The following is a 27,553-nucleotide window of genomic DNA, read 5'->3' on the forward strand; positions in this document are numbered from 1 at the left end:
GTATTTTTAGTACAGACGGCATCTGATTATGTTGGCCAGGCTTGTCTCGAACTCCTGACCTCAAGAGATCCACCTGCCTTGGCCTCCCAAAGTGCTAGGATTATAGGTGTGAGCCTCCACACCTGGCCTATTGTATGTTACTTTTTGCTAAGTTAGTTCTACACAGTAAAAGCACAATGCCAAAGTCTTTATTTAAAAATATATATATGTGAGGCTGGGCACAGAGGCTCACGCCTGCAATCCCAGCTCTTTGGGAGGCCAAGGTGGGCGGATCACTTGAGCTGAGGAGTTCAAGACCAGCCTGGCCAACATAGCGAAACCTTGTCTCTATTAAAAATATAAAAAGATTAGCTGGGTGCAGTGGCGCCTGCCTGTAATCCTGGCAGACTAATCCCGCCTGACTAATTTTGTAAAAATACAAAATTAGTCAGGCATGGTGGCACATGCCTGTAATTCCAGCTACTTGGGTGGCGGAGGTGGGAGAATTGCTTGAACCCAGGAGGCGGAGATTGTAGTGAGCCGAGAGGGCACTACTGCACTCTAGCCTGGGTGACAGAGCAACACCCTGTCTCAAAAATAAATAAGAGGCTGGGTGCGGTGGCTGACACCTGTAATCCCAGCACTTTGGGAGGCCAAAGCAGGAGGATCACTTGAGGTCAGGAGTTCGAGACCAGCCTGGCCAATATGGTGAAACTCCATCTCTACCAAAAATATTTTTTGTTGTTTTTTTCTTTTTTCTTTTGAGACGGAGTCCCACTCTGTCACCCAGGCTGGCATGCAGTAGCATGATCTCGGCTCATTACGACCTTCGCCTTCCGAGTTCAAGCGATTCTCCTGCCTCAGCCTCCCAAGTAGCTGGAATTACAGGCATGTGCCACCACGCCTGACTAATTTTGTATTTTTAGTAGAGACAGGGTTTCTCCATGTTGGTCAGGCTGGTCTCGAACTCCTGACCTCAGGTGATCTGCCCGTCTTGGCCTCCCAAAATGCTGGGATTACAGGCATGAGCCACCGTGCCTGGCCCAAAAATATTTTAAAAAATAAAAATAGACCAGGTGTGGTGACTCATGCCTGTAATCCCAGCACTTTGGGAGGCCAAGGCGGCCGAATCACAGGGTCAGGAGATCGAGACCATCCTGGTTAACATGCTGAAACCCCATCTCTACTAAAAATACAAAAAATTAGCCGGGCATGGTGGCGGGCACCTGTAGTCCCAGCTACTCAGGAGGCCGAGGCAGGAGAATGGCGTGAACCCGGGAGGTGGAGCTTGCAGTGAGCCGAGATCGCGCCACTGCACTCCAGCCTGGGTGACAGAGTGAGACTCTGTCTCAATAAATAAATAAATAAATAAATAAATAAAAATATAAGAATACATATGTGAGATTTCTAGTTAAAGATGACAAATGAAAAATAGAATTTTCTCCTCTTCACCCTGAGAGTCCACTAAACTAACAATGAAGAAATTAAAGAGAAAACAAAAGAGGTGACAGTAACAGGTGAGAGATTTCAATAAAAGTCTTAGAAGATTGAAAAGAAAACAAAGTGCTGACCGCGCACAGTGGCTCATGTCTGTAATTCCAGCACTTTGGGAGGCTGAGGTGGGTGGATCACCTGAGGCCAGGAGTTCAAGACCAGCCTGGCCAACATGGCGAAACCCTGTCTCTACTAAAAATACAAAAATTAGCCAGCCGTGGTGGCGTACACCTGTAGTCCCAGCTACTCGGGAGGCTGAGGCAGGAAAATTGCTTGAACTTGGGAGGCAGAGCTTACAGTGAACCGAGATAGTGCCACTGCACTCCAGCCTGGGTGACAGAGCAAGACTCCGTCTCAGAAAAAAAAACAGAAAAGAAAAAGAAATAAAGTGCTTTAGCAGGGTGGAGGGAGATACAACCCCAAGTGCCTGAATCCGGGAATGCTGATGAAAAGTAGGCTGATGTTGGCATCACTGTGAGAGGTGCCCACCTTGAAACCCAGGTTTAGAGATGGACAGGGTTTAGGCACAGGGCTGACCACAGAGAACCGGTTGAAATTCCTTATGTAGTCAGAGCCCAGGACACATCCCATACACCAGTAGACTATTCACCCAGGTGGCAGGACAGCAGGAGAAAATGAATAGGGAGAGAAATGGAACTTTGGAAATCCAAGGATAATAGTGGAGTGGGAGGCAGAGGATAAAGAGAAAATGACTAAGTAAAAGACTTCAAAAACACCCAGGGCAGGTCACACCTATAATCCTAGCACTTCGAGAGGCCAAGGAATATCACTTGAGCCCAAGAATTGGAGACCAGCCTGCGCAATATAGCAAGACGCCATCTCTACAAAAAATTTAAAAATTAGCCAGTCCTGGTGGCATATGCCTATAGTCCCAGCTACTCAGGAGGCTGAGGCAGGAAGATTCCTCGAGCCCAGGGGGTTGAAGATGCAGTGAACTATGATCACACCACTGCACTCCAGTCTAGGTGACAAGGTGAGACCTGTCTCTAAAACAAATATATTAATAAACAACTTTTTTCTTTTTAAAAAGGCTGACTTCCCACTCCTTCACTGCCAGAGTCTGACTGATAGGTCCCAGGCAAGAGACTGTAAGATCTGTCGTTAGGAAAACTGAACAACCCCAGAAAAAAACCTCTAAACATTCACATCTGGAGGTCCCCTAACAAAATGGCTGGCACGTGACTCTACAATTGCCTGAAAATGAAGGCTACCAAGAACTAAGTCCCATCCATGCACTCAGAGTCTTTCAATAGCTTTTTATACTGCTTCACTTTTATTTATTTAATTTATTTTTTATCTTTTGAGAGAGTCTCACTCTGTCACCCAGGCTGGAGTGCAGTGGTGTGATCTCAACTCACTGCAACCTCCACCTCTTGGGTTCAAGCAATTCTCATGCTTCAGGCCTCCTGAGTAGCTGGGATTACAGATGTGGACCACCATGCCCAGCTAATTTTTCTATTTTCAGTAGAGACAGGGTTTCGCCATGTTGGCCAGGCTGGTCTCAAATTCCTGGCCTCAAATGATTCGCCCATCTCAGCCTCCCAAAGCGCTGAGATTATAGGCGTGAGCCACCACACCCAGCCTAGTAGTGCCCCTTAAATGTGAGCCTGCAAAAGAACCAACACTTGGAAAAATACACTAAATATGAAACATACTTCAAATCAAAACAAAAGGTTAAGTCTGGGCGCAGTGGCTCACGCCTGTAATACCAGCACTTTGGGAGGCCAAGGCAGGTGGATCACGAGGTCAGGAGATCGAGACCATCCTGGCCAACATGGTGAAACCCCGTCTCTACTAAAAATACAAAAAAAATTAGCCAGGGGTGGCTGCAGGTGCCTGTAGTCTCACCTACTCGGGAGGCTGAGGCAGGAGAATGGCGTGAACCTGGGAGGCAGAGCTTGCAGTGAGCCGAGATCCTGCCACTACACTCCAGCCTGGGCAACAGAGCAAGACTCCATCTCAAAAAAAAAAAAAAAAGGTTAACTCAGAATAATGAACACTACAGAAACTGTCTAATGGAAGCCATAATATTCTCAAAAAAAAACATTAGTCTCAAAACAGGAACAAAAAGCTACTAAAAATGATCAATCAGAAAAAGAGTTACTAGAAACTAAAAAACAAAAAAAAAAAACAAAAAAAAAATATTGTTAGAAAATTTCAGCATACCAAGGATAAAAAGATGATCCTAAAAAACTTCCAGAAAGAGAAAAAAAGAACCACATTCAAAAGGAATGAGAAACATGATTATTAAATGCAATGTGGGCCAGGCACGTTGGCTCATGCCTGTAATTCCAGTACTTTGGGAGGCCAGTGCGGGAGTATCGCTTGAGCTCAGGAGTTGGAGACCAGCAAGGGCAACATAGTGAGACCTCATCTCTACAAAAAAATAAAATCAGTCAGGTGTGATAGCCTGTAGTGCCTGTAGTCTCAGCTATCCGAGAGGCTGAGGTAAGATGATCACTTTAGCCCTGGAGGTTGAGGCTGCAGTGAGCTATGAATATGCCTACTGTACTCCAGCCTGGGTGACAGAGTGAGACCCTGTCTCAAAAAAATAATAACAATAAATGCAGTGTGTGATCCTTGATTGGATTCTGGATTAAAAAGTAAAAAACAAAAACATCTATAAAGGATATTATTTAGACAACTGGCAACATTTGAATATAGACAATGTATTTAGATACTAGTATTATATCAATGTTAAGTTTCCTGAGGATGAAAAGTACATTGAGATTATACAGAATGTCTCTGTTCTTCAGAGATACCTGTTGAGGTATTTAAGGGTAAATTATCATAGTGTCTAATTTACTCTCAAATATAGTTCAGCAAAAGAAAAAAGTTTGTATCTCTATGGAGACAAAGCAATGCTGTAAGACACAACTGGTAAATCTAGGTAAAGAATATACAAGGGTTTTCATTGTATCATTCTTACAATTTTTCTGCAGACTTGAAACTTTGAAAGCCATGGGAAGGGAGAGAAAGGAAAAGAATCGATCATGTCATAGGCAATAAAACAAAGCCTTCAAATCTGAAGAAAACATACACCCAGAATCACAATCAGGATCTGGATCTTCATCTTCAGCTAGGACCTAGATCTTCATCCACCACAATTACAGTTAATATGTAAAATTCCAGAAATAATAATATCAAGCTGGCCACAGGGGCTCATACCTGTAATCCTAGCCCTTCGGGAGGCCGAGGCAGGTGGATCACCTGAGGTCAGGAGTTCGAGGCCAGCCTGGCCAATATGGTGAAACCCTGTCTCTACTAAAAATGCAAAAATTAGCTAGGCATGGTGGCATGCGCCTATAACCCCAGCTACTCAGGAGGCTGAGGCAAGAAAATCGTTTGAACCTAGGAAGTGGAGGTTGCAGTGAGCCAAGATCATGTCACTGCCCTCCAGCCTGGGCAACAGAACAAGACTCCGTGTCAAAAAAGAAAGAAAGAGGCCAGGCGCGGTGGCTTACGCCTGTAATCCCAGCACCTTAGGAGGCTGAGGTGGGCGGATCACCTGAGGTCAGGAGTCCGAGACCAGCCATGGCTAACATGGTGAAACCCTGTTTCCACTAAAAATACAAAAAACTAGCCAGGCGTGGTGGTGCACACCTATAATCCCAGCTACTTGGTAGGCTGAGGCAGGAGAATCGCTTGAACCCAGGAGGCAGAGGCTGCGGTGTGCCAAGATTGTGCCATTGCACTCCAGCATGTGCAATATAAGAGCAAAACTCCGTCTCAAAAAAAAGAAAGAAAGAACAACATCAGTACATTATTTAGAAATACATAAATACTAGAATACGATATACTTCGAGAAAAAAACGAACAAAGGATGTAAAAGGCCTTAATTTTTAAAAAAGAAAAATACTTGAGATTTAAACCATGTTCACATATGGGAAGAATCAGTATTTCTTTTTTTTTTTTTTTTGAGACGGAGTCTCGCTCTGTCGCCCAGGCTGGAGTGCAGTGGCCGGATCTCAGCTCACTGCAAGCTCCGCCTCCTGGGTTCACGCCATTCTCCTGCCTCAGCCTCCCGAGTAGCTGGGACTACAGGCGCCCGCCACCTTGCCCGACTAGTTTTTTGTATTTTTTAGTAGAGACGGGGTTTCACCGTGTTAGCCAGGATGGTCTCGATCTCCTGACCTCGTGATCCGCCCATCTCGGCCTCCCAAAGTGCTGGGATTACAGGCTTGAGCCACCGCGCCCGGCCAAGAATCAGTATTTCAAGTCTCAGCTGTCTCCAAATAAATCTGTAAATTCAGTGCAATTCCAACCAAAAGCAGAGTGACATACTGACGGTATTACTTGTATGAAACAAAACAAAGTCAAGAATAGGCAAAATAATTTTTACAAGAGCAAAAAAACGAGATAAGGAAATGACACCAAAGATCAACACCTGTTATAAAATACTAATAATTAACATGATGTGGTTCCAATTCAGAGACAGACCAATGGAACAGCTCAGGGCCTCAAAACAGATTTACACGAGAAGGAAATATAACGTACAACAGAAGTCCGTAAGGGAAAGATAATCTATTAAAAAATGATTCTGGGACAACTGGTTAATCATCAGGGGCAGGAAGGATCAAGTTCCATTCCTACTCATACCATAGATTATATAAGAGGTAATTCTGGGCTGGATGCAGTGGCTTGCGCCTGTAATCCCAACACTTTGGCAGACTGAGGCGGGAGAATTACCTGAGGTCAGGAGTTCAAGACCAGCCTGGCCAACATGGTGAAACTCCGTTTCTACTAAAAATACAAAAAAAATTAGCCAGGCGTGGTGATGGGTGCCTGTAATCCCAGCTATTTGGGAGGTTGAGGCAGGAGATTGCTTGAAGCCGGGAGGCAGAGGTTACAGTGAACCAAGATTGCACTATTGCACTCCAGCCAGAACAACAAGAGCAAGACTCCATCTCAAAAACAAACAAAAAACACCCAAAACTTGTATCCCATAAAAATACCACAAATAAAGTGAAAAGCAAGCCACAGGCCAAAAGAAGATGGATGCAATACATATAACCATTTCCTCTTAATCACACTTGAAAAATTAAAAGGCTTGACAATACCAAGCACTGGACATAATCTAGAAAAATAAGAATTATCATACAATACTGGCAGGAAAATAAACTGGTACAACCATTTCAGAGAGCAATTTAGCAATATCTAAAAAAGATAACAAAGCTCATATTCTATGTCCCAGTCACTGCATTCAGAGAAAGAGACTATTATAACAGGCTATATTTCCCAGTAACAGCCACAGCAATATTTCCAGTCCCATAAGCTCTTGCAGAACCTTGCTGTGTTCCATTAAGAGATGATATCCATTTTCCCTCCCCTTGAACCTATGCAGGATTTTGGGATTGTTTAAAAAATAGAATAGAGGCCGGGCACAGTGGCTCATGCCTATAATCCCAGCACTTTGGGAGGCTGAGGTGGGCGGATCACCTGAGATCAGGAGATCGAGACCATTCTGGTCAACATTGTGAAAACCCGTCTCCTACTAAAATACAAAAAATTAGCCAGGCGTGGTGGTGCGCACCTGTACTCCCAGCCACGCAGGAGGCTGAGGCAGGGGAATCCCTTGAACCTGGGAGGCAGAGGTTGCAGTGAGCTGAGATAGCGCCACTGCACTCCTGCATGGACAACAAGAGCAAAACTCCATCTCAATAAAAGAAAAGAAAATAAAACAAAAGAAAAGAAAACAAAAGAAAAGAAAATAAATAGTAAACATAAAAGTAAATAATTAGCCAGGTGTGGTGACATACGCCTATAGTCCTAGCTACTCAGAGGGGTGAGGCAGGAGGATTACTTGAGCCCAGAATGTCAAGGCTCCAGTAAACTATAATCAAGCTACTGCACTCCAGCTTGAATGACAGAGTAAGACCCTGTCTCAAAAAAATAGAATGTGGTACAAGCGATGCTGTACAGTTTCCAAGGCAAGGTCATAAAAGGCAATGTAGCTGCTGGGATGCTCTTTCAGGACACTTGTCTTTAGTAGTAAGCCATCATGTTGCAAAGAAACCCAACCTAACCACACAGAGAGGAACTGTGGCCTTAGCTGACAGCCACCATTCATGACGGAACACGCCCTTCAGAAGATTCCAACACCCAGTCCTTAAGTTTCTAGCTGAGGTCCCAGATACTGCAGAGCAGGCAGGCTGTCCCTACTGGGCCCAGTACAAGCTCCTAAACAACAGAGTTCATGAGCAGAATATGTCAAGATTTGAGGTTATGAGTTTTAGAGCTATGGCAGCTAGAACAATACCCTAGAGGTGCTTGCACACATTGGCATAGGGAGCCACATAGTAGAAATGTTCATAGTAGTGTTGCTCCTAACAGCAGTGACAAACTGGCAAAAGGAAAGTGGATAAATATACTGTGGAAGAGCCACATGATGGACGACACAGGAACGAACACAAATGAAGTTGTGCTACTACTACATGTATTCAGTTAGGCAAATCTCGCAAGTGAAAAAAGTTGCAAAACAGTAAAGACGGTATTAAGGCCAGGCGCGGTGGCTCAGGTCTGTAATCCCAGCACTTCGGGAGGCCAAGGTGGGTGGATCGCGAGGTTAGGAGATCGAGATCATCCTGACTAACATGGTGGGGAAAAAAAAAAAAAAACAGTAAAGACAGTATTAACAGCATTTTTTTTTTTTTTTTTGAGACGGAGTCTCATTCTGTCACCCAGGCTGGAGTGCAGAGGCGCAATCTCGGCTCACTGCAAGCTCTGCCTCCCAGGTTCACATCATTCTCCTGCCTCAGCCTCCTGAGTCTCAATCTCCTGACCTCGTGATCCACTTGCCTTGGCCTCCCGAAGTGCTGGGATTACAGGTGTGAGTTACCGCCCCTGGCCCAGTACTGATAGCATTTATAAAAGTTTCAAGATATGCCAAAGAAGTAACACTAATTAAGGATACATACATACACATATGACCATACAAAGACAAGGGAATGATATTTACACAATTTAGATCAGTTACTCCCAGGAAGACAGAATTGATCAGAAAAGGGTACACAGGGGATGTCAACTGCATTTGTAGTATTTTATTTCTTAAGATGGGTGGTGAATTCATACGTATGTTACATTATTCTTTATATCTTTTTATGTACCTAAAATATTTCAAATGTAAATGTTTAAATTGAAATGAATCAATAAAAGCTGAATGTGTCAACATGGCAAATCTCAGAAACAATGTTGAAGGGGAAAAAAACAGGTTGCGGCAGGATATATGCAATGCAATACAATTCATACATAGCTCAAGAACACATAAAACATTACTAAACATTGTTTACAAACACATGCACATGTAGTAGAAGCAAAAAGAACTGCATGAGGATAACACAGCATATTTAACAAAGTGGGTACCTCTAGGGTGGAAAAGAGAGGAATAGAAGACAGTGTTTCATTCTATCTAGAGAAGGCTAGAACGGTATTCGTTATATTATTCTCTATACTTTTCTGTACGCTTGAAGTGTTAGATATGATAAATGCAAAGTCAGTATATCACTGGCTACATTAATACAATTTCAGCTAAAAACAACGCATTCTAGCTATCCTTTGCTGCTTCATTGCTACTCAAACGTAATTGTGGTAGGTTTGTGAATAATTCGAAACAATGACATCCCAGGCTGTGCGCGGTGGCTAACGCCTGTAATCTCAGCACTTTGGGAGGCTGAGGCAGGCAGATTACTTGAGGTCGGGAGTTCGAGACCAGCCTGACCAACATGGAGAAACCCCGTCTCTACTAAAAATACAAAATTATCTGGGCATAGTAGTGCAAGCCTGAAATCCCAGCTATTTAGGAGGCTGAGGCAGAAGAATCGCTGGAACCTGGGAGGCGAAGGTTGCGGTGAGCCAAGATTGCACCATTGCACTCTAGCCTGGGCAACAAGCGTGAAACTTTGTCTCAAAAAAAAAAAAAAAGAAAGAAAGAAACAATGACATCCCAGTAGCAATGAATATACTTTGTACCAGTTCAAGTGATTCTCCTGCCTCAGCACCCCGAGTAGCTGGGGACTACAGGCATGCACCACCATGCCTAGCTAATGTTTTGTACTTTTAGTAGAGGTGAGGGTTTCACCACATTGGCCAGGCTGGTCTCAAACTCCTGACCTCAGGTGATCCGCCCGCCTCAGTCACCCAAAGTGCTGGGATCATAGGTGTGAGCCATCACACTCGGTCTAGTAGCAGATCTTAAGGTCTGAATACCATTTTCCATGAAAAAGAACCACAACTCAACAGAAAAAATGACTGATTCTAGGCTGGGGCTTTGAAAAGTACAAGATGAGCCTGGAACACAGTGCTGTGCCAGGAAATATGGACATGCTCAAAGAATGACAAAAGCATGTCAAAAAGATACGGGACCAGCCTGATGTGTGTCCCACTGGCCAAACTTGGGACACCATGAGTATCAAAATAATCATGGTAAAGAACTGTAATTCACTGAGTAAAATAAGAATCCATCAATCTTATTTACTGATATAACAAAGTAAAGGACATGCGCTTTAGTAGTAGGATCCTAGCTACTCAGGAGGCTAAGGCAGAAGGATTGTTTACTCCAGCCTGGACTACAAAGCAAGGACTTGTCTCTAAAGGCAAATAATAGATAAGTCAAGGAAAGAGGGAAGCTCCTTTCAGTCAAATGCAGAAGGAATACAAAATTAGAAAAAAAACACCACAGTATGTGCTTCTTTGAGGCGAGACTCCTCATGGAAGCTAAAACTAGAAGGTAAAAGCTTGATGAGAAAAAGGCTGGGTGCAGTGGCACATGCCTGTAATCCCTGCACTTTGAGAGGCTGAGGCGGGAGGAACGCGTGAGCCCACGAGTTTGAGACCAGCCTGGGCAACATGGCAAAACCCTGTCTCTACCAATGATACAAAAATTAGCCAAGTATGGTGGTGTGCACCTGTAATCCCAGGTACTCAGGAGGCTGAGGCAGGGGCATCACTTGAACCTGGGAGGCACAAGTTGCAGTGAGTCGAGATCATGCCATTGTACTCTAGCCTGGGCAACCAGGCAAGACTCCATCTCAAAAAAAAAAAAAAAAAAAAAAGTTAAATAATTGTCCAGGCATAGTGGCATGTGCCTGTGCTCCTAGCAACTTGGGAAGCCAAGGTGGAAGAATCACCTGAGCCCAGGGAGGTTGAGGCTTCAGTGAGCTGTGATCGCACCACTGCACTCCAGCCTGGGCAACAGAGTGAGACCCTGTCTCAAAAAAAAAAAAAAAAAAGAAAAGAAAAGGAAAGGAAACGTAATATGTAATTACAGTATGCTACCACAGCTTAACTGTGAACAATATTTATACAGATGTAATAAATGATATATAATTTCCATTTTAAGACACCATTGATTATAAATTGCACCATTATTTTACAAATTACTAAAAGAAAAAAATACTGCTTCACGCCTATAATCTCAGCACTTTGGGAGGCCGAGGCGGGCAAATCAAGAGGTCAAGAGATCGAGACCAGCCTGGCCAGCATGGTGAAACCATGTCTCTACTGAAATACAAAAATTAGCTGGTGGTGTGCGCCTGTAGTCCCAGCTACTCAGGGGGTTGAGGGAGAATTGCTTGAACCTGGGAGGCAGAAGTTGCAGTGAGCCAAAATCATGCCACTGCACTCCAGCCTGGGCGACAGAGAGGGATTCTATCTCAAAAAATATATATATACACACACACACACACACACACACACACGTATATACACACACACACACACACACACACACACGTATATACACACACACACACACAAACACACATACATGAATCACATGGGAAGGAGCAGAAGTGTCTGTGTTGCAGCAAATGGTGTAAGAAAGCCACACTGTGACCCTGCAGAGGAGAAAGTCAGTGTATCTGAAACTGATGGAAAAAAATGAGAGAGCAATATAAGAATATTATTTGTAAACATGGAGGAAAATGCTAGAAGAAATAGCTAAAAGAGCTGAAAGTAACAGCCTCTAGGGTAGGATACTAAGAGGTAAGTAGGGAAGACTGCTGTTTTTCATGAGATGCAAATCTAAAGCAATTAGATAGAAAACTTCAACAGCCTAAATACTTCCGGATTACTTATGTATCATAATATCCTGAAAAGGGACGTTAAGAAAAATTTAGAAGCCAGGTGCAGTGGCACACACCTGTAGACCCAGCTACTCAGAAGGCTGAGAGGAGACTGCTTGAGCCCAGGGGCTTGAGACCAGCCTGGACAACATGGCGAGACCCTGTCTCTAAGAACAAAAAGAAAGAAAAATTTACAAAAAAATAAGCAACCTGAAACCTAATCTAGTTTCACTGTTATACAAATCCAAATTTTAAGTGAAATTATACCAAAGTGAAAAAATATAATCAAACCTGCTCTAAATCTGGTTCATAGCATTTTATCCTGCCAGACACACAGATGTTAAGATAGCTTGAAAGTTGACCTGATGCAGACACAGGCTTTTTTTTTTTTTTAAGTTGACCTGCTAGAAACAGAAAAGATCTGGGAGTGATGCCATCGTTCTAAGTATCTGACTTCTTGCTGCAAGGCAAGACCCAATTGGCTCCATTAGGAAGGTACATATTCACAGTTGCTGCAAAGTTATGTAAAACTAAAATAAAGGCCAGGTGTGGTGGCTCATGCCTATAATCCCAGCACTTTTGGAGGCCGAGGCAGGTGAATCACCTGAGGTCAGGAGTTCGAGACCAGCCTGGCCAACATGGGGAAACCCCAACTCTACTAACAATACAAAAATTATCTGGGCGCAGTGGTAGGCACCTGTAATTCTAGCTACTTGGGAAGCTGAGGTGAGCGGATCACTTGAGCCCAGAAGGTCAAAGCTGCAGCGAGTTGAGCTTGTGCCACTGCACTCCAGCCTGGGGGTCAGAGTGAGACGCTGTTTCAAAATAAATCAATAAAAAATAAAATAAGCCTAGAAAGTCATAATCACTTGTAAGAGTATAATACCTAAATTACTTTTAGCCAATCACATCATTAAGTTACTATTATTCGTTACTTACATCTTGAAACATTTTGTTCTCTTGTTTTAGTTCAGCTTCTTTATCATCTGAGAGTTTGTAAGCATTCTCAAACGCTTCTTCTAAATCTTGCAGTCTAGATTTTAGTCGAATGATGGTATTGTCTTTTTCTTTACTGCTTGTTCTCATTTCCTCAATTCGTTCCTGCAAAAGTTTGGAAGCACTGCTGGCTGCACTGAAGCGTTCTCTCAAATCATTCTACAAAACAAAGACAAACATTTTTTTTTCTTTTTTTGAGATGGGAGTCTCGCTCTGTTGCCCAAACTGGAGTACAATGGCGCAATCTTGGCCTACTGCAACCTCCACCTCCTGGGTTCAAACAATTCTCCTGCCTCAGCCTCCTGAGAGCTGGGATTACAGGCGCCCACCACCACTCCTGGCTAATTTTTTGTATTTTTGGTAGAGACAGGGTTTCACTATGTTGGCCAGGCTGGTCTCAAAAGCCTGACCTCAAGTAATCCACAGGTCTCAGCCTCCCAAAGTGCTGGGATTACAGGCATGAGCTACCATGCCCAGCCCAAAATTTATGAAAAAATAGATGCCTCAATAAGAGCTAATAAATTATGGGCATTAAAAAATGAACAAAACATAGAAATGGAAATAAATAAATCTATTTTGTTGTATTCTGAGATGGAGAGTCCAGAAAGAATAGTTCTACTGGAATACCAGCCCCTGACATTATCATACGGTATACAGGAAACTACCATCTATGGCACTTTGATTCTAGGACTCACCTAATAGCTCCTACAGTTCACTTTAATAAGGAAAAAATAACCACTGCTATTAGGGAAATTATTTTGAAAGCATAGCTGGACTTTGTTGCCCAACATCAACATTTAGGGAGGAGAAAAACATTTCATACCCTCTCACTATGAAAATACAGGAAATTCAAAACCCATCTGATATGTTAATATTCATTCAACAATCATTTCTGGAATACCCACTAGGTGCCAGGCACTAGGTTGCTAGATTAACAAAATCTTTTTGTTGTTAAGATTAACAAAAAAGACAATAGTCCCTAATGTCATGAAGCTTAGGAGGAGAGGAACTAAAAAAGTAAACAGGCCAGGCACTGTGGCTCACAGCGGAAATCCCAGCACTTTGGGAGGACTGCTAGAGCCCAGGAGTTTAAGATCAGCCTGGGCCACATAGCCTGTCTTGACAAAAAATTTTAAAAATCAGTCGGGTGTGGTGGTGCGTGCCTATAGTCCCAACTACTCAGGAGGCTGAGGTGGAAGGATCACTTGAGCCCGAGAGGCTGAGACTCAAGTGGAGCCATGACGGCTGCATAGCACTCTAGCCTGGGCGACGAAGTGAGACCCTGTCTCCAAAAAAAAGGGCAAAGATAAAAACAACATATAAAACAAAATAGGCTGGGTGCCTGTAACCCCAGCACTTGGGGAGGCTGAAGCGGGCAGATCACCTGAGGTCAGGAGTTCGAGACCAGCCTGGCCAACACAGCGAAAACCTGTCTCTACTAAAAATACAAAAATTAGCTGGGCTTGGTGGCGGGCATCTGTAATCCCAGCTATTCAGGAGGCTGAGGCAGGAGAATCCCTTGAACCAGGGAGGCAGAGGTTGCAGTGAGCCAAGATCACACCATTGCACTCCAGCCTGGGCAACAAGGGCGAGACTCCGTCTCAACAGAAAACCAAAACAGACGTTTTCCACCAAAATTTTGTTCATAAGGTTATATGTATCTCATACATATACACACTACTCTGTGATAACTATTATGCATTTCATCTTCTAATAGATATTAAAAATAAAACTTGTAAACAGACTTTGAGAAACTTTTGACCCTTAAAAAGACTGCCTTACACAAAGGTAATACACAAAGATTGCCTTACAAAAGGGAATAACAAAGGTCTTTGTTCAGAAAGAAAAAAAGTTATGTGTAAAAAAATAAAACTTGGTAATGCGTGGGGGTAAAAAGTAATTTTAGCATAAAAAGTTTATGCACTTCTAGTTATATACCCAAGTAAACTAAAAACTTATGTGGCACATAAAATCTTGTAGACAAACACTCATAGCAATATAATTTAAATAGCAAGAAAGTATATAATCTAAACATTACCTGATGAATGTAAACAAAAATGGGGTATTATTCACAGAATGAAACATATTCAGCCATAAAAAGGAATGAATACTGATATGTTACAACATGGATGAACCTTGAAAATATTAAATACTAAGTGAAGAAGTCAGACACGAAAGGTCAGTCTAGGATTTCATTTATATCAATGTTCAGAAAAGGCAAATGCACAGAGAAAGAAAACTGAGTAGTGGTTGCCAGGGTGTGGAAGGACAGAATGAGGGGGGGCGGTGACGGCTAAGGGGTGGGGATTTTTTTTTTTTTTTTTTGAGGAAAATGTCCTAAAATTGATTATGGTGGATGCCCAACTCTAAATATACTAAAATTCGTGGAATTGTATACTTTAAAAGGGTAAGTTTTATGGTATGCAAATTATATCGCAAAAAATTTAAAAAACAATTTTTGAGACAGGGTCATGCTCTCTTGCCCAGGCTACAGTGCTGTGGCACAATCATGGTCACTGCAGCCTCAACTTCCTGGGATTAAGTCATCCTCCTGCCTCAGTCTCCCAAGTAGCTGGGACGACAGCTGTGCACCACCATGCCCGGCTAATTTGTAGAGACAGAGGTCTCTGTATGTTACCCAGGCTGGTCTCGAACTCCTGGGCTCAAGCAATCCTCTCACCTCAGTCTCCCAAAGTGCTAGGATTACTAACATGAGCCACCGCACCTGGCCAAAGGTAAGTTTTAAAAGGGTAAAGTTTAGGTCAGGTGCAGTGGCTCACACCTATAATCCCAGCACTTTGGGAGGCCAAGGCGGGTGGATCACAAGGTCAGGTGTTAGAGACCAGCCTGACTCACACGGCGAAACCCCGTCTCTACTGAAAATACAAAAATTAGCCCGGCGCAGTGGCATGCATCTGTAGTCCCAGCTACTAGGGACACTGAGGCAGGAGAATCACTTGAAACTGGGAGGCAAAGGTTGCAGTGAGCCAAAATCGCACAACTGCACTCCAGTCTGGGTGACAGAGTGAGACTCCGTCTCAAAAAAAAAAAAAAAAAAGGCACAGTGGCTCACGCCCGTAATCCCAGCACTTGGGAGGCCGAGGCAGGAGGATCACAAGGTCAGGAGATCGAGACCATCCTGGCTAACACGGTGAAACCCCATCTCTACTAAAAAATACAAAAAATTAGCCGGGCGTGGTGGCAGACTCCTGCAGTCCCAGCTACTTAGGACGCTAAGGCAGTTGACAATGGCGTGAACCTGGGAGGTGGAGCTTGCAGTGAGCCAAGATTGCGCCACTGCACTCCAGCCTGGACGACAGAGCGAGACTCCATCCCAAAAAAAAAAAAAAAAAAAAAAGGTAAAGTTTATACTATTATATGAAGCCAACAGCACTAAAAATATAAGCTTCATAAGCCTTCCTTAAAAAGACAAGAAACATAACTGATGTTATCATGAAATAATTCATTTGTCTTACCAGAACTCCCACCAAAAAAAGAGTACTTACCACTTCAATTTCCAGTAAGTTATTCTTATTTTCAAGTGTTCTCACGCGACTAGTAGCTTCATGCAAAGCACTATCTAATTGGCCACATCTAAAAACCATAAATTTAGTTTCAATTAGAAGATAAAATTATTACCTTTAAAAGTATTACATACATCTAACCAATTATCTAATATATAACACAAGACAAATTCTCCAGTGTTAGCTAAGACTCAGGATGCCATTTTAGTAGAATATATCCAATGAATCTAATAATATAGTACGTAGAGAAAAGACTAAAATTGGCCAGGCACCGTGGCTCACACCTGTAATATCAACACTTTGGGAGGCTGAGGCAGGCAGATCACTTGAGGCCAGGAGTTCGAGATCAGCCTGGCCAACATGGTGAAACCCCATCTCTACTAAAAATACAAAACATAGCTGGGCATTGTGGCACGTGCCTGCAGTCCCAGCTACTCAGGAGGCTGAGGTGGGAGGGTGGCTTGAACCTGGGAGGCTGAGGTTGCAATGGGCTGAGATCACGCCACTGCACTCCAGCCTGAGTGACAGAGTGAGAACCTGTCTCGAAAAAAAAAAAAAAAAAAGCCTAAAATTATTTTTTAAAATATAAAAAAAAGATGTACATAAAATAGCTTGGTTTAGTTATGAAAAAAATCTGTATCTACACGTATGCATTATGATTTCTGGAAAAATGCAAAAAATTAAATTTGGGATTTGGGACTAGAGGTTGGGGTAGGGAGATTTACTTTTTTTTTTTTTTTTGGAGACAGGATCTCACTCTGTAACCCAGGCTCAAGTACAGTGGTGCAATCACGGTTCACTACAGCCTCAACCTTCTGGGCTCAAGCAAGTCTCCTGCCTCAGCCTCTTGAATATGTACCACCACATATAGCTAACTTGATTTTTTGTAGAGATGGGATCTCACTTTGTTGCCCAGGCTGATCTCAAACTCCTGGACTCAAGCGATCCAATTTACTTTTCATATTATGTCCTTCTGTACTATTTCAAATTTAGCATGAATATAACTATTCTTATAATTAACTTCCTTTGTAAAGTTAATTATCACAGACCCTCAAAATAACAAAATACATAGAATTCAGTTACCATTTTGACTCAGTGTTTAACACAGTATGAATAATAAAAGCTTTATTTATTTAGCACTGACTATACACCAGGTCTTTAAGCACGTTCCATTTATCCTCACAATTCTGTCCATTAAGATTATCATTGGTCCCAGCTGGGCGTGGTGGCTCACGCCTGTAATCCCAGCACTTTGGGAGGCCAGGGTGGGTGGATCACGAGGTCAGGAGATCGAGACCATCCTGGCTAACACGGTGAAACCCTGTCTCTACTAAAATACAAAAAATTAGCTGGGCATGGTGGTGGGCGCCTGTAGTCCCAGCTACTCGGGAGGCTGAGGCAGGAGAATGACGTGAACCTGGGAGGCGGAGCTTGCAGTAAGCCGAGATCACGCCACTGCACTCCAGCCTGGGCGACAGAGAGAGATTCCGTCTCAAAAAAAAAAAAAAAAAAAGAAAGAAAAAACAGATTATCATTGGTCCCATTTTACAGTTGAGAAAACAAAAACAGTTCAGTTCCTCACTGAAAGTCACACAGGTTGTAAGCAGTCACACTGGGAGCATAAGCTGGGCACTCGGAGTTCATGCTCCTAACCACTGTGCATTAATGCGGCTCAGACATGAAATACTGATAAGACTATTCTTTAAAAAAAAAAAAAATCACTCAAATAGTTAAGTGTGTTAATTGTATTTGACTTTTTTCAGTACTATGGATTCTAATGTGCCAGGGGATCACTGTCCCAAGTTCCACATCCATGACATAGTAATCTGATATCACAGCTGGCTAATGGCTCCATTTGTAACACCAGGGGAATTCTCCAATTTGCAATTTTAAGTTTGAAAAACAATCAGTGTATATGCTGATAACAATGGGGTTTTTTTTGTTGTTTTTTTGGGGGGTTTTTTTTTGTTTGTTTTTTTTGAGACGGAGTCTGGCTCTGTCGCCCAGGCTGGAGTGCAGTGGCCAGATCTCAGCTCACTGCAAGCTCCGCCTCCTGGGTTCACGCCATTCTCCTGCCTCAGCCTCCCGAGTAGCTGGGACTACAGGTGCCCGCCATGTTGCCTGGCTAGTTTTTTGTATTCTTTTTAGTAGAGACGGGGTTTCAACGTGTTAGCCAGGATGGTCTCGATCTCCTGACCTCGTGATCCGCCCATCTCGGCCTCCCAAAGTGCTGGGATTACAGGCTTGAGCCACCATACCCGGCCAACAATAGTTTTTATCTTGGGGGAATCATTTCTCCAGTTCTAAATGACTGCCATTTATTTTGTTTCTACTGTCCTCTGTAACACAGCTTTTTTTTTTTTTTTAACCATAAGCCAGATCAAATCTTTTTTGGGAAGAGGAGAAAATAATGTACAGCTATTCATTTCACACAGTGATTACATCTACTCCAGTAACCAAGCCTGCCACTGTTAACTGCTATAACACAGCCATTTACTTAAAACCCTGGCTTCCAATTTGCTCCACCTATATTTGCTCATTGCTCTATATGCTCAAACATCTTCTAGTCATAAAAATATTTTAACTGGCTATAAGTTACTCTAGGTACCTTCTTTAGGACTCTGTGTTTAACCTTCAAAAGTTCACTGGTGGGCTTCTTTCATACTTGTTTTCCTACAGGAAGTAACTGCAGTCATCTTTGCTTTATTTTTTTTTTCTTTTGAAACTGAGTCTCACTCTGTCACCCAGGCTGGAGTGCAGTGACACAATCTCGGCTCACTGCAACCTCCGCCTCCTGGGTTCAAGCGATTCTCCTGCCTCAGTCTCCTGAGTATCTGGGATTACAGGTGAGCACCACCACATCCAGCTACTTTTTGTATATTCAGTAGAGACAGGGTTTCAATATGTTGTCTAGGCTGGTCTTGAACTCCTGACCTCAAGCGATCTGCCTGCCTCTGCCTCCCAAAGTGCTGGGATTACAGGTGTGAGCCACCACACTCAGCCTCATCTTTGCCTTCTAAACAAAAACAATAACAAAAAACCCAACTTCCATAACCTGCTATCTACTGTTTTTGTCCTAAAAAACCTAAACCTGTCTCTTTTCTTTTGGTTTGGCTCTTTTTCAAATTACTTTTTCCTACCATCGTACCCCCATACGATGCAAAATGAAAGCTATAGAAACATTCAAGAATAAGACAGCCATGTTAACTGCCAGCAACCAAAACTACTTACAGTATAAAGGCTAGTTTTCCCATAACTTTGAAAGTTAAACTGTTAACCAGATGGAAGATTTTAGTTCCCTCCTAAGCTCTTTGAAGTGAGCTTTGTCTTTTCTCCTTAGAGAACTCCTTGCTATCAGCTAGACCTGCATCAATTTTCAATCTATTTAAGTCCTGTTTATTTATTTAGAGACAGGGTGTCGCTCTGTCACCCAGGCTGGAGTGCAGTGGCACAACTTCAGTTCACCGTAGCCTCGACCTCCTGAGCTCAAGCAATCCTCTCACCTCAGCCTCCCCAGTAAGTGGGACCACGGGTACACGCCATCATGCCCAGCTAATGTTTTAATTTTTTGTAGAGACAGGGTTCCATTATGTTGCCCAGGTTGGTCTTGAACCCCTGAGCTCAAGACATCTGCCTGCCTCTGCCTCCCAAAGTGCTGGGTTACAGACATGAGCCACCATGCCTGACCAAGTCCCGTTTAACTGTAAAGTATGTTGCAAGGACTCTATTACTAATACTAGTGAAAGCATCAAATTTTCTAAGTGATTCTAATGTAAGTGTGAAGCTATCTTGAATATAAGGTCATTCTCCCCTGTATTTCTTTGTGGGTTTTTTTGGAATGGGAATTACAGTATTTTAATGGGCGTATTAAAAAGGTTGAGAATTGCCACAGGACATAAGCCATAGACTTATTAGGAAGTCCATAGTACTATTCCTCCCATCAATGACATTACTCTGCATATACAAAATTCACTAAACTGTTTCAGTATTTTGCCCATGTGAAACAAATGGCTCCATGTCAGTTATTATAGCTTCAAAAATACTTAGGCAAACATGACTGTTAAAATTTCAAATCCAAACTATATGTTTTCAATGTGTTTTCTCACATTATACTTCTGTGAAAATAACACATCCGAGGTGGAGAAAACTTCACAGCTAAATTATAAATTTTACCTGTCCACAAGAATTTGATTGGTTATCTTCCAATCTTCAACTGCAGAGATTTCTTTTGCCTCCAGCTTCTGTTTCAAACTATTTATTTCTGATTCATAATAAGCTCGAAGATCTGCAATGTGTCGAGCATGCTTTTCCTTCAGGTTCTGCCTAATCCTTATTCGTTGAGAATAAAAAATATATATTAGGAAAGCTATCCTCAGTCTCCATCCCACAAGAGAAACCAAGAACACAATGATTCTCATGGGCAAAAATATAGCATATTTCCTTTGCATACTACAAAATATATAGATTAATACACAAAAAGTTGACAATCGAGTGAAAGAGTTTTTATATGCTCCATCTTAAAAATGCTAAATCTCTAAGAATTTATGCAATACTGAAGTTCAATAAAGATCATTTTCAATCAGACATCACAGAAAATCTATTAACATTACAAGCCATTCACTGAAATACATACTTAGACAATATCACAGGATCTTCCAAGGAAGTCAATGAAATGCATTCTGGGACACTGTTGGCTGTACCTGGAAGCTGGGACTGACTGACTGAGGCCGAAGCGACCATGACAGTGTTTTCTTCATCTACAGTGTTGACCGAGATATCATTACTAGTAATGGTATATACTGACGGAAACGTGGAACTGGTCCTACTTTCGTTTTGGAATGTCTGATTTTTCCAAGAGTCCACCGGAGAAGCTTTTGTGTGTGTGGGATATTTTGGAAATCCAGGTAACTGAGAAGTGACATTACTTGCTTGTGAAAATGAGTCTATGTCAGAGGGACTAGACATACTAGGCTCTAGAACAGAGTCCGGGGAAAAGGATATTCTGTCATCAAGGGCATTCGGAAGGCCATGCGGTTGAATCCCTGAAATCTGCTGCTTTGGCTTCATGTGTAACGTAGGATCTAGAGTCAGAACCTAAAAACAAGACAACAAGGAAGTCTTACTCTCAGAACTCAGCTTTGTTTTGCTTGTTTTCAAGTGAGTAGGCTTTAGATCTCCTAGGGAAAATGAAGCTTGAGGTAAAAGTTAGAGTCAGGAAGCATTGTTCATGTTCACTCGGCAGAATGTGGACAACTTTACCTCTGGTGGATGATTTGGGTTGGAAGCAGAAGTGAGATTCCTCTCAGGTAACTGCTTGTTTTCCCTTTGTTTTTTATAATAAATATCCTTCAGTGACGGTAGCTTCATCTCATTACTAGTATTAGACTTAAAGATATGAAACAAAATTAAATGGTGTTATCAATAATGAAACAAATTAATGATATCAAAATAAGCACCATAAAAAGATTTTTGAAAGACTTTAAGCAAATTGAAAATGGAGACTGTCAGATTTGTAATACAAGCTTGGAAGTCATTATCTAGTATGATGAGTCTACCTCCGAATGGAAAGATGTTTGGATCTCCTAACTATTTAAGACACTAGGCCGGGCGCGGTGGCTCAAGCCTGTAATCCCAGCACTTTGGGAGGCCGAGACGGGCGGATCACGAGGTCAGGCGATCGAGACCATCCTGGCTAACACGATGAAACCCCGTCTCTACTAAAAGATACAAAAAACTAGCCGGGCGTGGTGGCGGGCGCCTGTAGTCCTAGCTACTCCGGAGGCTGAGGCAGGAGAATGGCGTGAACCCGGGAGGCGGAGCTTGCAGTGAGCCGAGATCAGGCCACTGCAATCCAGCCTGGGCGACAGAGCGAGACTCCGTCTCAAAAAAAAAAAAAAAAGACACTAAGGGGATAATGTGAATGTTAATTATTTAGCAGCTTATGAATACTTCCAAATAATGAAAGTCTTAGTAGTTCTCCCACTCAAAATAAGAACCAATTTTTTGAGTTTCTTTGACACAGCGTCTCACCCTGTTGCCCAGGCTGGAGTGCAGTGGTGTGATCACGGTTCACTGCAGCCTCAATCTCCCAGGCTAAGGTGATCTTCCTGCCTCAGCCTCCTAAGTTGCTGGGACTACACAAGTGCGCCACCACACCCAGCTAATTTTTGTATTTTTTTTGTAGAGACAGGGTCTTGCCATGTTGCCCAGGCTAGTCTCAAACTCCTGAGCTGAAGCAATTCTCCCACCTTAGCTTCCCAAAGTGCTGGGATTACAGGCATGGGCCACCACGCCTAGCCAATAACCAAGTTTTGAGGTAAGAAAATACTTCATAGGCTGGGCACGGTGGCTCATGCCTGTAAATCCCAGCACTTCAGAAGGCCAGGGCGGGCAATCACTTGAGGTGATCAGCCTAGCCAACATGGAGAAACCCCGTCTCTACTAAAAATACAAAATTAGCCAGGCAAGATGGTACATGACTGTAATCCCAGCTACAAGGGAGGCTGAGGCAGGAGAACTGCTTGAACCTGGAAGGTGGACGGTGCAGTGAGCCGAGATCACACCATTGCACTCCAGCCTGGGCAACAAGAGCGAAACTCGGTCTCAAAAAAAAGAAGGCCAGGTGTGGTGGCTCATGCCTGTAATCCCAGCACTTTGGGAGGCCAAGGTGGGCAGATCACAAGGTCAAGAGATCGAGACCATCCTGGCTAACACGGTGAAACCCCATCTCTACTAAAAATACAAAACATTAGCTGGGCGTGGTGGTGAGTTCCTGTAGTCCCAGCTACTTGGGAGGCTGAGGCAGGGGAGTGGCGTGAACCTGGGAGGCAGAGCTTGCAGTGAGCCAAGATCGTGCCACTGCACTCCATCCAGCCTGGGCGACAGAGTGAGACTCCGTCTCAAAAAAAAAAAAAGAAAAGAAAAAAAGAAAAGAAAATACTTCATAATGAATAACAGAAGGATGAGAAAACTTTTGGCCAAATTAATTTCATATGCCTGAAGTAAAATGCACCAAGAGGTGGAGTTCCTTATCTATGTAGTTACAAGCATGTTTGTTTAAAGAGTTGGCCAACCAAAACTAGGTGTCACAAAGTGACCCAATGAAAATAAGTCCCCCCCATCACTTCTCAGCCTTTTGGCTAAGATCAAGTGAAAATAAGTCCCTTTATTCATTAGTAAAATAAGAAGATATGACCCTAGGCTAGATACGGTGGCTCATGCCTGTAATCCCAGCACTTTGGGAGGCTGAGACAGGCAGATCGCCTGAGGTCAGGAGTTCGAGACCAGTCTGGCTGATATGGTGAAACCCTGTCTCTACTAAAAATACAAAAAATGGTTCGGAGTGGTGGCACAGGCCTGTAATCCCAGTGACACAGGAGACTGAAATGGGACGATCACTTGAACCCAGGAGGCAGAGGTTGCAGTGAGCCAGGATCATGCCACTGCACTCCTTCACTCTAGCCTGAATGACAGACCAAGACGCTATCTCAAAAAACAGAAGATAGGACCCTAATTTCGAAAAACTGAAATCAGGGCTTCACTACACTAAAAATGTTGCAGAGAGGTCTAGGCTCTAAACATTAAAACTTTGGGCTTAAATTATTTCAAGGTGGGACATATTATAGGGTGTGAGAGGAGAACCAATTAACCCTGGGCCTCAAATTTAAACTGTGAACATTGTCGCAAATGAGATTACAGATTCAACAATAGATACACTGAAAACACTGAAAGAATACATTAATCATGTAGCTTTAAATGTATGTCCCATTTCTAGACCCTACATAGGCTGCAGAGCACCACGAATATATATTTTTAAAACCTTATAACTACCTTGTGAGTGTGTGCATTAAAGGCATTAATTTGTTAAATCTAAACCTTTAAAATATACTGTGGTGGCTCACGCCTGTAATCCCAGCACTTTGGGAGGCCAAGGCGGGTGGATCACTTGAGGTCAGAAGTTTGACACCAGCCTGGCAAATATGGTGAAACCCCATCTCTACTAAAAACACAAAAATTAGCCGGGCGTGGCGGCGCGTGCCTGTAATCCCGGCTACTTGGGAGGCTGAAGCAAGAGAATCGCTTGAACCCAGGAGGCAGAGGATGCAGTAAGCCGAGATCGCACCACTGCATTCCAGCCTATGAAACAGAGCGAGACTCTGCCTCAAAAAAGTACCACAATTCCCATAATCCTGCTGTAGAATTCATTCCTTACATGCCAACAACCTAAAGAAGCCTTTTCAAGACCTGAAGCCTGTGAAAAGTAGCATTACTCTGGCTATGGCCACAGCCTGGTGGCCTGGGGGAATAGTTGGGGTTATTCTATTCAAAGCTCATGGGAATAGAAAAGTACTACTTTTCACCACTTTTATGTTTTTTTTTTTTTTTTTTTTGAGGCCCAGTCTCACAATTGCCCAGGTTGGAGTGCAGTGGCCAGATCTCAGCTCACTACAAGCTCCATGCCTCCGGGTTTCGCCATTCTCCTGCCTCAGCCTCCCGGTAGCTGGGACTACGAAGCCCGCCACCTCGCCCGGCTGGTTTTGTACTTTTAGTAGAGGCAGGGTTTCACGGGTTAGCCAGGATGGTCTCAGAATCTCCTGACCTTGTGATTTACCCGTCTCAGCCTCCCAAAGTGCTGGGATTACAGGCTTGAGCCACCGCGCCCGGCCACTTTTATGTTCTTGTCACGTTAACATCTCTAAAGTAGGGATGACTCTTGTAATTAATGGCATCTTATAATTGCTTTGGGCCAAGTTGTGGTTGTGATAGACTGTCATTCCCTGCTTATGAGCTCAAAATTGGCCAAATAGGTATCAGCAGCTTGGAAGACAAACCGACACACTACAATGAAGCTCCTGAGGTCAATATTTAAGAGAAGGGTGAATCAGACACGTTTAGTAACATATTCCACATGGGAGTCCAAAGCAGGCTAGTTCTACATGATACTAAGCCAGGTAAAAAGCAGAAAGGCCTTTCCATTCTTTTTACAGAAATGCAGAATCACTGATGCTCTTGTCCCAGCACTTTGGGAGGCTGAGGCAGGAGGATTGCTTGAGTCCAGGAGTTCAAGAGACCAGCCTGGGCAACATAGAGAGACTTTGCCTCTACTAAAAAAAAAAAAAACAAAAAAATGAGCCAGGTGTGGTTACACGTGACTGTAGTATCAGCTACGCAGGAGACTGAGGCAAGAGGATCGCCTGAGCCCAGGAGGTTGAGTCTGCAGTGATTTATGATCAAGTTGCTATACTTCAGCCTGGGCAACAGAGTGAGACCATGAAGAAAGAGAGAAAGAGAAGAGAAGAGATAACCCTCTGAGAAGGAAAGAATTTTAGCCACTTTTATTTCACTTATGTCTTCCTTTTTAAAGTATGCATAAGAGTTATATAATAAGCCAGGCACAGTGGCTCACACCTGTAATCCCGGCACTTTGGGAGGCTGACGCAGGTGAGTCACAAGGTCAGGAGATCGAGACCATCTTGGCCAACATGATGGAACCTTGTCTCTACTAAAAACAGAAAAAAATTAGCTGGGCATGGCAGCACATGCCTGTAGTCCCAGCTACTTAGGAGGCTAAGGCAGGAAAATCGCTTGAACCCAGGAGGTGGAGGTTGCAGTGAGCCGAGATCACACCATTGCGCGACAGAGCAAGACTCCGTCTCAAAAAAAAAAAAAGTTATATAATAGGCCAGGGGCACAGTGACTCACAGCTGTAATCCCAGCCCTTTGGGAGACCAAGGCCGGGGAATCACTTGAGCCTAGGAGTTTGAGACCAGCCTAGGCAACACAGCAAAAATCCCATATCTATTAAAAAAAAAAAAAAAAAAAAAGTTACTGATACATAATAAAATCTATGTTTAAGTCTAAAGACTCTTTCCATAAGAACAAAATATAAATTCTAAAGTGGTAAAAAAAAAAAAAAGCATTGTATCAGTCTAATTTATAAATGTTTCTTGGTAGAACATGAAATGGGAAATGTTGAAGTTGACAATACTGTACAGTCAACAAAATGCAGGATCCACTTACTGATGTTCAAGATCAAGTTAACACTGTGAATGAACCCTGCAACTGCAAAGCCTACTAAGCCTGCCTTGCCCCCTACAATCTTACCTCCCTCATACTTCATTTCTCTGTGTTGACCTGTGTCTTTTCGTTCCTTTCATGCAGTATAGAACTGTCCTTTCAGACAGTTAGTTTCTGTCACTGAGGCTCTGATGCGTACAAGTACATTGCCCCATCTGTCTGTCTGTACATGTCATACATTTTTATGTCTCTTGGTTAGTTTAATAGTATCTCTCCTTTTCCCCAGCTACTCCTTCATTACCTGATCAAAATACAGGAGGCCGGGTGCAGTAGCTCACGCCTGTAATCCCAGCACTTTGGGAGGCCAAGGCGGGCAGATCACCTGAGGTCAGGAGTTTTGAGAGCAGCCTGGCCAACATGGTGAAACCCCGTCTCTACACAAATACAAAACTCAGCTGGGCATAATGACAGGTGCCTGTAATCCCAGCTACTCAGGAGGTTGAGGCGGGAGAATCGCTTGAACCCGGGAGGCGGAGGTTGCAGTGAGCAGAGATCACACCACTACACTCCAGCCTGGGCGACAGAGCAAGACTCCATCTCAAAGAAAAAAAAAGAAAAACTACAAAGGTGAAATATGTACATATGAAATTTTTAATTCCACTTTTTTCTGTTGTTGTTTTTGCTGAGACGGAGTCTCGCTCTGTCACCCAGGCTAGAGTGCAGTGGCACCACCTTGGCTCACTGCAATCTCCACCTCCTGGGTTCAAGTGATTCTCCTGCCTCAGCCACCTGAGTAGCTGGGATTACAAGTACATGCCACCATGTCCAGCTAATTTTTGTATTTTTAGTAGAGATGAGGTTTCACCATGTTGACCAGGCTGGTCTTGAACTCCCAACCTCAGGTGATCCGCCCGCCTTGGCTTACCAAAGTGCTGGGATTACAGGTTTCAGTCATGGCACCAAGCCTTCAATTCCACTTTTAAGAAGCATTGCTAAGATTACATAAGGAAAAAATGACAGACTGAACTTGAAAACAAGTGAGTATGATTCTAAAGCCCATACTTTTTCCAGTATTTTAGAAGTTGAAAAATAAAATTTATACTTGAGTACTTGGCAACAATTATAAAACACAAACACACACAATTTTTTCTTTCTTTGAGATGGAGTTTTACTCTCGTTGTCCAAGCTGGAGTGCAATGGCACAATCTCAGTTCACTACAACCTCCGCCTCCCAGGTTCAAGTGATTCTCCTGCCTCAGCCTCCCAAGTAGCTGGGATTAACAGGCGCGCGCCACCACATCTGGCTAATTTTTTTTGTATTTTTAGTACAAACAAGGTTTCACCATGTTAGCCAGGCTGGTCTTGAACTCCTGACCTCAGATGATCCGCCCACCTCAGCCTCCCAAAGCGCTGGGATTAAGGCGTGAGCCACAGCGCCCAGCCCACAGGTTTTTAAATTAC

The 27,553-nt window shown here is 43.2% G+C and overlaps 1 protein-coding gene across 16 annotated transcripts in view; it reads right to left on the reverse strand.

Annotated features, from left to right (window-relative positions):
• The window catches only part of MPHOSPH9 (M-phase phosphoprotein 9), an 84,417-nt gene that overhangs the window by 31,102 nt on the left and 25,762 nt on the right, over positions 1-27,553 (reverse strand). For 14 of the 16 annotated variants that reach the window (XM_009181955.4, XM_009181951.4, XM_017946287.3 and 11 more), the window contains 5 exons: positions 21,335-21,460; positions 20,709-21,169; positions 20,249-20,404; positions 16,058-16,145; positions 12,495-12,710 (listed from right to left, as the gene is read on the reverse strand). In XM_009181955.4, the coding sequence (XP_009180219.1) occupies positions 12,495-12,710; positions 16,058-16,145; positions 20,249-20,404; positions 20,709-21,169; positions 21,335-21,460 (1,047 nt within the window). The remainder of the gene's footprint in view (positions 1-12,494; positions 12,711-16,057; positions 16,146-20,248; positions 20,405-20,708; positions 21,170-21,334; positions 21,461-27,553) is intronic. The other 2 variants (XM_021923108.2, XM_017946288.3) reach the window with 1 other exon arrangement.

This window comes from Papio anubis, chromosome 9 (genome assembly GCF_008728515.1).
Source record: "Papio anubis isolate 15944 chromosome 9, Panubis1.0, whole genome shotgun sequence".
Lineage (NCBI taxonomy): Eukaryota > Metazoa > Chordata > Mammalia > Primates > Cercopithecidae > Papio > Papio anubis.